General features: G+C 39.4%; 1 protein-coding gene across 1 annotated transcript in view; it reads right to left on the reverse strand.

The window, feature by feature from the left end:
- Nucleotides 1–12272, reverse strand: part of Lrrk2 (leucine rich repeat kinase 2) — a 126877-nt gene that overhangs the window by 22317 nt on the left and 92288 nt on the right. The window contains exons 38-40 of the mRNA XM_050131376.1: nucleotides 11274–11389; nucleotides 8751–8941; nucleotides 3291–3451 (exon numbers count right to left, since the gene is read on the reverse strand). Coding sequence (XP_049987333.1) covers nucleotides 3291–3451; nucleotides 8751–8941; nucleotides 11274–11389 — 468 coding nt within the window. The remainder of the gene's footprint in view (nucleotides 1–3290; nucleotides 3452–8750; nucleotides 8942–11273; nucleotides 11390–12272) is intronic.

Here is a 12272-nt window from a genome sequence, read left to right on the forward strand (position 1 = left end):
TTATATCAAGCTTCCATCTGGATTATTTAATTTTCTGTGTATTTATTTCCTTGGTAAATTCACTATTATAACTTCCAACCATAGGATCATAAAGAGGACACTATTGAGACACTATTGAGGCTCATCTTTAAACTCTCATCAAGTGTGCATCAATGTAGCTAGAGTTGCTCAGAACTTTGGAATATTTTTAAACAAATATTGAAAGAGATAATCAAGCAAAGGATAGGGGTATTTTTAGAGTGTTGCCATAGAATTTATAAAATCTTAGGATTGTTCTTCAGTATTGTGCACAGCTGTAACTCCAGCACTGGGGTACAAGCAGGAGGATTAGAAGTTCAAGGCAACCTTCAGCTGCACATAGAGTTCCAGTCCAGTCTGGGCTACATGATATGAAAGCTTCTCTCAACAAAGAAAGAAGAAAGACAAAGAGGGAGGGGGAATGAGGGATATACTGAGGGGTGGAAAAGGGGAGAAATGAATGAAAAGAAAACCATGAATATAAAAGAATAAAATAAATGAATATTTATGAAAATGCTTTTCAGTTTTCATTCCAGAATCAATATCTTAGGCACACGGTCAGAGTATAGCAACATATATGTCTATTTAGGGGGTACCTAAGCTATGACACTGTTGAAATATTTCTTGAAAATCCCCAGTGGGTTTCTAGTGACCTTGCAAAGTCATCTAAGTTGAACCTTGTCTCTTCCGTTTGATGGTGAATAACTAGAGAACATTTAATTTGCCTGAAGACAGTTTTATTTGTATAGATGTTGACAGACTTGAAGCCATCAATCACCATTCACTTCAGTCAATTCTGCAACTGTCACAGAACACAGAACCAATTGTCCCCCTCAACAGGAAATCCACGGTGGAGTTAAGGGTGGAACGCTACCATATTTACTCTTCCCAAAGTAGACAGTGTCACATGGCAACATCACTGTCAGTAAGCAAGCTGTTTCTCTCTTTGAGCTTGTGCTGAACTCGCGTTGGACTGGGGAAGTTCTCAGTCTTAGGCTGCCTGAGTTTGCATCTGCTCTGCACTGTGGTCCTTGTCAACGTCCCATCGGCTCTCACTACCTGGTTTGTAGATGAGGAGTAGCAGTAGGTCTTATATGGGGTCATTCTTGCAAATGGTTAAGCATGAACCTTACTCATTGCTCAGGCACTGAAAAGATCTGAACTTCTCAATGTCCTGTAGAGACAGAGTTATCTTGCATACATGAACACCCAGGGTGAAGATAGTCCATTCAGGGTTAATATAAAATGCATACACACTTACAAAATGTTGCATTTATACATTTTTTCTATTACTGGACATTTCTATATTAAAAGGTCTACTCTGAATGGGTGGATTCAACAAAAGAAAAAACACAGATCAAATCCTGTGAGATGGAACTCATTTCTTCCCAGAGAACATTGCTTTGGGGAAGGAAAGGTCAGGTGTTAGCAGCAATTGTGGTGACATATGCTGTCTTTTCAAATTTCGACCAGAGTTTAGGACAGGGATCATTAGAAGTGCTTTGGTGATAATAAGGTGATGATAATTGTAATAAAAATAATAATAGACAGAAGCTTTGGGGTACGGCAAGCTATAGACCTGCGTCATGTGAGAGACCTGGGAGAGCGGTGGGCAGCAGAGAACAGATGAGATTGGTTTCTTTTGTTGATTTTCCTCCATTTTTATGTCACTAAAAGTCAACATTAGGGCTTATACGACTCCAGAATAAGTAGTTTCCACAATACAAAGAGTCAGGTGGCAATAAAATTTTAGGCTTGTTTTGATGAAAACCAGAATAAAAAATTAAAAAGCTCCAAGTGTTAAGCAAGCTGAACTGCCATTGGCTGTTGACTGGTCTAGCCCAGTAGCTGGTAGGTGGGACAGTGGAACTCAAGTCCAGGAACACTTGATAGAACCTAGAGAGAACCACTGTCCCCTAAGCCACAAAGCTTCAGTGACAAATGTCCACTCAGGAGTAAAAAAAAAAGAAAGAACTGTAAGGCCTAGCTAAGGGGGCCAGTCCACCTGGACATTATATGAGATGTGAGGTTCCAAAGGGACCCAGTACAAGTCTCAGTTTCTGTGGCTCCTCCCAGCACTTCTCATCCCTCTCTCTTCCCTAAACCTCTCCAGCCCAGGGTATGGGCTCCACTCCCCAGCCTTCAGCCTCTGATCCTATGTAACTGAGCCATTTTGAATACCATTCTCTTGATTCTCATGTGCTTTCTTGGTCCTCTTGGGCCCCTGTCTCCTGTTCCTTCATTCTTTTCTTCCTCCCTCATTCTTTCCCCCTTTCTCTTCTCACAGCCAGGTTTTTCTCTGGCCATGTTCAGTCTTGACTAGTCAAGATACCTCTAGCTGTTTTCTCCCTCATATCTACAATCAAACCCTTCTCTTCAACCAGAAATATAACCAGTCATGTCCTCATTTTGTTTCATCTCCCAGGTCTCTTTGGGACCTCTCATGAGAGGAATGAAATCTGCCTATAGAAAGTCACTGCTTATGTTCATTTATCCTAGACAGAAATATTATTTTTCCAAGCCTTCAATGAACAATATTTGGTGTGCACCATTCTGCTATTTTTCCTTTTCTGCTTCAGAAGCTAAGATTGAAGAGTGAAGCCTTCTCAAGCTTACATTATCACAGTATGTGGTCAAGGAGACAGCTGAAGAATCCAAAGTCAGATTCTTTATATTTCACTGACTTGACTGATTACCATCTTGGCTGCTTACTGAGATTAAAAACCTTACTCAGTCTTAATGTTCCCATTTATAAAAATGAAAACAATAGCAAACTTACAGACTCAGTATAAAGGGAAGAAATGTGTCCCTGATGTACCTGACATGGAGTCTGGCACACAGCAAGCACTAAAGAACAGTAACAATTTCTATTGTGATTGAAGAGCCCAGAGGCACTCTGACGCAATGTGTATCCTGACATGCTTGGGAGAATGCAAACCTACTTGCAAATACAGGCTACCAATAAAAGCAAAAGCATGTATTTTAAGCAAAAAGACGACAAACATTGGATATAAAGAAATCCAGCTTTCAAAAGGGCAATGGCATTAAATACCTTCTCCCTTTAGCTCAGTTTTTGGCTTAGAAAATTACAAGTTGATTTCTTTGTTGCTGCTGTAGAAAATAGGATGATGAAAATGGTGGTGCAATGACCATTCCTATTCAGACAATAGATATCTGCTCACACTGTGACAGGTTACCTATGCTTTGACTCTCCCACACCAGCATCTGAGGACATCGGTTATGCAGCACAAAAAGTGAACCCAATCACTTACCGGGGGTGCCCTCTGAGGTCTTTATTCCCATTCTACAGCAGTACTGTGCAATCCCGTAGTCGGCAATCTTGGCAATGATGGCAGCGTTGGGATAGAGGGTGAAAAGCAACACATTGTGGGGTTTCAGGTCACGGTAAATGATCATGGCTGAGTGGAGATATCTGCCAAAAAACACGCAAGAAGTCTTACTTCTCACTACTAATTTCCTCATAATTTTTTCAATGTTATGTTCATTAGGCAAAGCATCAGAAACACTGTGTTAACTTTGTCCTTGAAAACTGAAAGATATACTGCAAACAGACTTGAAGCATAAAGATTAAATATGAAAAAGCAAGGTGATGCTTCTTCCTGAAAACTGCAACACCAAGCCTGGCAGACGACGAGAGGTTTCCCACATAGCCATGCACAGAGCAGATACTGGACACTTTCTCTTTGTACCTGTACAACTACAGGAATTCTGAATTCCCTCACCAATCAAAGGCAATTTTCAACTTAATTTTAAAATTGCAATTTGTTAACTGTTCTGGTGATGCCTATAATCTCAGCATTTACAGACAGAAGCAAGAGGCCTTGACGCTCAAGGCCAGTTGGGCCTGCCCAAAAGATAGAAACAAATGGGTTAAATAAGAGTTAGTGCAGTTTTGCTATATGCTTAATTTTTTATAACTTTCATTTATTCATTTTTCATTCAAAGAAACTGTTTCTTTAACTTTTAAATTTATATAGCTTATCTTTGTTATTTACTTTCTTCCAGTTTCTTTTCTTCCTACTGTTTTTAAGAACATTTTCTTCTTTTCAATAAGAGCAAATCAAATTGTAAACTTTTCCCTAGCTATTATCTCCAACTCTGAGGATACAAGCCACTACAAAGCTAATTTATTATGAGTAAAAGTTAACGAAGAGTATCTGGACAGAGAGGGTGGCGAGAACTGTCTTTGGTGGTACAATATCTAGGTGTGAAATGGACTCAAAATGTACTTGGATTTGAACATTTTGAGCAAAGAATAAAAATCCCTTAGTATAAAATACACTGTTTTAATCTCAGCCAAATATTATCTGTTTTGCAAACACAGTGGCGGAACTCACAGTTTCCAAAATACTAAGGTAACTATTAATGCCTCTCATTAGAGCTCTTTAAATTTCTGATTTTCCTGTCCGCTGACCTCACAGGTATATTGTGACCTTTTCTGAATGGAAATTTCATAAGACTTAATGGGGGATTTGTTAAAATCGTTTGTTTACTTATGGTTTGGAACTTGGTAAAGGTTATATTAAGAAATATTTACCCAATTACCTCCTACTAATCATCGCTAAGGCATTAGGAAGAGAGAGGCTGTGACATCTGGGACTCCCTGCTTGGTAATGGCCTAGAGAGAGTGAGTCATTTGACTTTATCAACTACTGGGCTCATTCTCTCTTCCAGGATGTGCATAGGTCATGACATTGGGTCTGTTCATTTCAGGATATAACATAAACTCACTAATGAAGTTGACCTTAAGAATAGTCGTTATCGTAAAAGGAAAATTTACCAAGGACTTACTCAAAGTCCATTAGCTGTTCTTGAGAAAAGCCAGGGGATTAAGAATTTAAAAGTTAAATATACATCACCAAACCGCCGTAAGACATCCCACTCTAGGTTACAGGCTCCCTAAGAATACATTTTTGGGACTAAAATACAGTTTATTTAAAATTATGTCATTTGGGAATCAAGGTTATCTGGTTTAGTTAGAATATTTAATTATAGAATTTAATCTCAAGAGTGCTATTGTAATACCCTGTAAAAGAAAAATAAGCTTTTAAAATTGTAATAAGCACAAATTATTTCTCAGTAACAATAATTCATACAAATTAATTGAACCATTGTATGTGAATAAGTATTGCCAAGTATTTTATTAACAGAAACTATACCCATTTTCTCTTTAATCATTATTATTATAATAATTTCTAAGAATCCCCTATCTCTATAATTTAAAGTTAACTTTATCTTATCCTGAATATATTATTCTAAAAATAGAATGCATTCATTCCTTTAGCAAATATGCATTAGGTACCTATCTATGGGAGTCACTCATTAGTGGACACAAAGCCATCTTTGTACTTTTGCTTTAAGAGGACCACAATCTAGGAAAGATGGGTGCTTGGCGACAGTAAGATGGCAGAAGTGTATGAGTAGTCAAACGCTGAGGAGGCAGCCAGGGAGAAAGCACACGGGTGCAGGCAACCCAGGCTTGTCATCCACACAGAGCGGTCCACCTCAGACACACGATAATCTCAGCCTGTCCTTCTCCAGTGCCGGATTCAAAGTCATACATGGAGCAAGTGCATAAAAGCAAAGGTGAATTAAGGATACTAAGGCTGGAAAATGAAGACTTCAGGACCAGCCCGGCTACAACATGATCATTTGAGTAATAAAAAGAGCATCAAATGAGCAAATACAAATTCATGGAAGACTCACTCTCCAGGAAGAAGTTGAGCTTCATGGCAGAGAAGGCAGGCCAGCCAATTCTTGGAAAAATGAGGTCTCCAGAAGGGAACTTTATTAGAAAGGTAAACACACTGAAGTCAGCCTGGTTAGGATGCAGGCTAGAAAGATGGCACAGAGTTAAGTTGCAAAGGGAAGCAAGGGGCACACATAAAGAGCTTCCATGCTATGCCATTACAGACGTGAGATGTACCTTGTAAGTAACTGGAAATACCAGGAATCTCAAATACAATTAGATTTTTATTTCAGGGGAAATATCCTGATAATCCCTATAGATACTGGATCAAAGTAGAAGTAATGGCATAAAAATAATCATAAGAATATAAGATAAAATAGATTCAAAGATCTCAGGAAGGGACACTAACTATAGGTGGAGTGGTACGTAGTCTTTCTGTGACTGTTCTGACAAATGGGGATACAGGAGAAAGCACATGCTTGTGGTGAGAGGAGATAGCAAGGAGAACAAATCCAAGTTTGAACAGATGGGAACACAGGAAGTTGTAGAGACTATATGAGAATTCTGAGGAAGAGATGAAAGGGAGGAGCTGAATTAAAGCAAGGTCTTGATGAAAAGATTCATAACATGAAGGAATTTCTTATGTGTCATTCTAAATAGCTATATCAACTAAAAAATCCTAAACAAATAGGATTTTACTTGTTTCTACAGTTATAGCCATATGTTAACAATGATTAGAAATAACAATTTTTAATAAATACGTGTTTGTGTTTTCTTTTATTGAAAAGGGATTTTTTTTCATGCTTTTTAACATTGAGTCTTAAAATTACATTTAGTGCCACAAGGACATGTGCTCAACTATGTTCATAGCAGCATTGTTTGTCATAGCGAGAACCTGAAAACAACCTAAATGCCCCTAGACTGAAAAAATGGATAAGGAAAATGTGTTACATTTACACAATGGAGTACTACAGAGCAGAAAAAAAAAAATAACAACATGTTGAATTTTGCAGGCAAATGGATGGAGCTAGAAAACATCATTTTGAGTGAGGTAACCCCCTGAACCCAGAAAGACAATTATCACATGTACTCACTCATAAGTGGTTTTTAAACATAGTAAAGAAAACCAGCTCACAAATCCCAATCCCAGAGAACCTAGACAACAATGAGGACACTAAGAGAGACATACAGGGATCTAATCTACATGAAAAGTAGGAAAAGACAAGATCTACTGAGTAAATTGTGAACATGGGAACCTTGGAAGATAGAACTAGGGGTAGAAGAGGAGGGGGGGGCAGGAAAAAAAAAAAAAAAAAAAAAAAAAAAAAAAAAAAAACAGGAAAAAAAATACATTTAATACCCGCCAGCCTCCAGTGGCACCGGATCTAGAGTTCTATCCTAACTTCAGACTAAGAACAAATGTTGGAAAGAATTGAAACATTTGCTCAACTTCCATTTGCTTCATAAAAACATGGGATTCGTTATTTGAAATAAAGGCCAGAGAACTGAGGCCGTGGTGTTGTAGACCCGCAACCTAAGTGTTAACTGAAAACAGCAGGTCCTCAGTTTATAAATTAACACTTCAGGATTACACGGAAAAAAATGAGAAAAATCTGGGACCCAAGATCAGTTTAATCAAGAAAATGAATGCTGTGGGTTTATAATACAGGAATATAAAGGGCCCTTTACTGTGCTCAGTTTAGCATGAGGCTCCCCCTGGTGTTCAAAGGCAGACATACCAACCCAAATCCAAATGCCTGCATGCTGGTAAATTCCAAAATCTGCATGACTTTAAGTAGTTCCTGAAGAGATAATCCCCCATTCCTTCCTGCCCATAAGCTTTCCCAATGCTGTCCAAAAGGGCTATTCCTAGGCTTGCAGAGCAGGGGCAAATTTGCATCTACTGTCTGGGAAAATGGTGGTAGGTTTGAGTGCAGTGTCCCCCCTCCCCATGCCTCCCCTCCCCACTGCCAACCTGTATTTCCTAAGAACTCCATGTTCTGAAGACTAGAAGGGGATTTAGGTAAAGGGACAAGCCCACATAAAATGACACCCCAAAAGAATACCCAGGAGTTAGACTATGTTGGCTAGCCAGACAGTGGGTATAGAGCCAAGGCACATTCAGAAACCCCACGAAGGCGGGTGGCTGAGCACAACTACCAGGAAAAGAGGGAGGAGAAGGCCCACAGTAGGAGAAAGACCTGACTCAATGTCTACGCTCTTCACAAGCTATTTGGTGGTACATAGGCAGTACAGGGGAGACGGAAAAGGATAGGGACTTAAAGAGACCAAGGAAGAGAACTGTGAGAGTGTGTAGATATGAAGCTGGAAATATTTATGCAATGATTAGGAAAGAGGTCAAAAGGATGGAAGGAACAAAGGATGGCTTCTAGGCCAAACTAAATCAAAGTGCAAAACCACAGGAAAGCTATCAGGAATAGAATTTGAAAGCCTACAATTACCTCAAAAGTCTTCAGTATTATTCATAGTTTGCAGGCTAAAATGTGAGTAGAAAGCTAAAAAATTATATCTAAGTATATGCCCCAGTGATTTACCAAGGACTTTTGTCTTCAGCGAGGACCTGTCTACTCTGGTGTGCTGCATCCAACCCGGGGTAGGCCGAGACTCTGCGTCACATGATGTTTCCATGTGGAATGCAACATTTGTCCCTCTGACTTGCTTCAGGAATATGGACTAATTTTTCATCATTAAAATTTCTCCGCTTCATTCCTTCCTTGATGTCTGGTAGCCTAATGTACTTATCTTTCAGAGATGTAGACACCTCAGGTTCAGATCATGAGTTCAAGAGCGTGCATATTAGGTTTAAGTGCTACTACGCCAGCTATGAAGTTCTGTGCTCTTCCATCACATTCTAAAGTTTGTAAAACTGGATCACGGAACAGATAGTTTTCATCAAACCTGTTAGCACAGTGCAACAAGGGAGGGGTGGTCTCAGAGCCTGGGAGTGAACTCGAGGTTACACTACTCAGACATCAACGAGAAAACAGCGGTAGCCCCTTACCTCAGGCCATCGGCCACATGCAAGGCAATCCTGTGCTGGAGGGTTCTGGTGAGACTGCCTTTGTCCTGCTGCAGCAAGCGATCCAAGGAACCCTTGGAGGCCAGTTCCATCACCAACATCCGAGGACGAATCCCAGCTGCCAGCAAAGATATCAGGCTTGGGTGGTGGAGGTGGCAAAGGACCACCAACTCCTGCAAGGGTTAGGAGTCCTGTGAGTCTCGCATCACCAAGGATCCGGCACATGCACTCTTGTAGTTGTTCAACTCCTTAACTAGCTTTCCACGGGGGGACTGGGTTGTTGCAAAAGCTCCCTTGTTCTCTAAGCTTTTAAAAAGAAATCCTAACCATTTCCCCAAAAAAGATAATTTTGAACTACTATTTTTCCTTTTGATCTGCTTTTGTGAGACCAAGTAATGAGAGAATGGAAGGAATAGGTAGTCTTCCTAATAGGCAAGGTTATCCTAGTCCCTAAATTATAGACACAGAATCTTTTTCAGCCCTAGACTCAGAGAAGAGAACAGTAGTTGAGCCAACTGTAACTGACAGAAGGGATAACCTGTAGCCTCTGGGTTCAAAACCACAGTTTGCTAAGGACACATAGTCAAGTCCACAGGAGTAGATGATGTCCCCTCCCTGAAAACTCTAATGCTTTCCGATGCTATTTCCTCTCAGGCCAGAGCTCTGCCTATGCTAAAACCCATTGGCCTTGAGATACCCACACCCTTCACAGGGCTAAAAGCCTCTTCACAATCAGATATTAACCAAACACTACCACTTCCTTAAGTGTCCCGCCTTGACCCATCTTCCTAAAGCCATTCCCAGCTGCAACAAGAAGCAGAGATGCTACCATTGTTTTTGGCAGTCCTTCCTCTAGATCCCACCTTGAGCAGCTCAACACTCTCCTAAATGACATCACTGTGTATGACATCCGTATTCACCTGTATTCTGGATATGCACATTCACTCCGAAAGTGTAGTTTAGTTGAGGCTTATTCTTCCTACACACACACATCCCTCTAGACCACTTATATGTTATAGGGAATTACTTTCCAGTTTCTTAAGGTGGTATTTCTGAATTCCATTGCTCTCCCCTCCTTCTAGCCTTTATTCTGACACCATACTTTAATTGAACTTTTCATCTTCTGTGACGTTAAGCTGACTAGGGTCTTATGTGTGATAACGGAAGCCCTGCTTCCTAACACCAAGGCTTCCAAACTGTGGAGTGCCAGTGCTAACTTGACTGTCTGCAGAATTCTGAAAGCTAACACAGAGTAGCTGGCTATCCCAAGGGAGAGAAGGCTTTTCTAGAACAAAGCTTAATATTGCAGTCATATTTGCTCAGGAGAGAAAAGTCTTTTCACACCGTGTCTGGTTAGCTCAGTTTGTTAACCCTGAAGTAAGTAAGCGCCATTCCTTCTGTTTACCCTCAGTCAGAAGACTAAGCCAGATGTTTTATATTGGAAAAGCGTTTTGACAGCAAATTACCTTGGCATTGAAAGAGATTTGCTAGATTTAGTTCAAAGTCTAGCTTCAGTTTAAAGAATGTTACATTTCATTTCTGTAACTACAATGTGACTTTTGATATTATCAATACAAAATTTCTCAACCTACTTTATATGATTTTTTTTCATAATTCAAACTAAAATTTTGTACTATAATATTTAAAGTATCCCATACTTATTTAGATTCAGGTCACAAGTGATATTATTTTTCACAAGTTAAGAAAAACTGTGAGGATAAATTCCAAATAAGAGTTTTATGAAATGATAGCAAAAGTAATACTGAGTTTCCTTTTCTTCCAGTCCTGTCTTTCCTTATTTCAAATGTGAGCAGAAAGGCAAGAAGAGGGGAGTAACTCCAACCAGCACCCAAACAAGAACTAGAGCAACTTCTGCTGGCTCTGTATCTCCTTTTCTTCCTTCTAAGAGTATCTGAGTTTTTACTGAGGTACATAATTTTCACCTAGGCAGCTCAGTCCTAGCTACACTATAAAGTGATAGGACTAGTCTAAGCAATATAACCCTTATTGGCACATTGATTCTGTGACACAGCTCTCTACCAACGTGTACACAGCATTACCCAGAACAAAAGTGTTTGACAAGGAAAGAGCAGCAATTTAGTTAAGGCCAAAAGCTGTTCTTTGTTACTCACTGGGCTATTGTGTAGGCGCGGTTTTTGACTGTTTTGAGACACAAGACTTCATGGGTCTAATTCCCCATGTCTGTGAAATGTACCTGCCCAGGCTAGAACTAGCCCATCGCACTAAAAAAGACCATCTTGCAAAAACCCTTCCCCTGGTTTTACCTCAAACTTAAGTACTAAAGTTAGAGGAGTATCAAAATACTCTTTTCTTTTTCATTTAGCAGAAAAAAATGTTTTAGCTCTATAAAGAAGGAAGAAGTGGGAATGTAAACTTTTGAGGATCCTTGTTTTAGACTTTGACAAACATATGAAAAATAGGGATTTCCTGGAGAAAAAGAAAATGTCATATGAGTTAATATAATAACATCCTGGGATTTCTTACTTGTCTTAACAGCCTAAGGGATGTATGTTTATTAAAAATCTTCACAGCCACTTCCTCCCCTTCGTAGGCAGCTCGATAAACTGATCCAAAACTTCCATCACCTTTTGAGAAGGAAACAGGAAACATTTACTCTTTTCAAGAAGAGAAACCAAATCTGTTCTATGTGCCACAATTGAACCTGTTGTATAGTCATAAAAACCTGACCCCCTTGTTTATAGAATCAATCTCATTGGATGCTTCCTCTCCCTTTGTAGTCAATAGGCCACAGTGAAGTTCACCCATGGATCTGACTCTCAGCTTTATATGATCTACAGTGTTACCAGTCCTCAGACCTTGTCTCTTCATATGAGGATACAGATTGCATACTCTCCACAACAGCCACAAGCCCTATCCTATGTGCTTTTCCAAATCTCAACCACAGCCCACTGAAAACCATGCTGCTACTTTTTGCCTGCAACTCATCTTTAGTCCACTTTCTTTACATCCGATAAAATTAAAATGAGATGTTTTCAATATCACTCTGAAGGTTAAAATAAAATCCTAAGAGGGTGAGAGAAAAAAAAAAAAAACATGTTTGAAAGACAGGTCAACATTTTAGGCGGGTGTAGAGGTTTCTTGTTTTGTAAAGTCCTTTCCTGTTCGAGAATCACTGTCATAGAAATGTGAAGTCTAAACTGTCATACACCATGTGTGTCCAACAAAATACAACATTGAGGACTGCTATTGTGTATTTATGGTATCTAGGAAGGAAAGAAAATTGAAAGCAAGAACTCTCCTCTAGTCCCCACACCAAACCAAACCACTGAAGTACCTACCCATTTATGCTGGTTTTCCAGAAGAATAATCTTTCAGAGACAAAATGTACCCAATGCTTCTAACCCACAAAAGTCTACAGAAATACATCAAAACCATATTTACAAAATGAGTTTATCTATACATATTAATGTATATCCTGTACTTGCTCTGCTGATTGGCTTTTTTTTTTTTTTTTTTTTTTTT

Source organism: Alexandromys fortis, unplaced genomic scaffold (assembly GCF_014885135.2).
Source record: "Alexandromys fortis isolate MF-2015 unplaced genomic scaffold, M_Fortis_MF-2015_v1.1 scaffold_28, whole genome shotgun sequence".
NCBI lineage: Eukaryota > Metazoa > Chordata > Mammalia > Rodentia > Cricetidae > Alexandromys > Alexandromys fortis.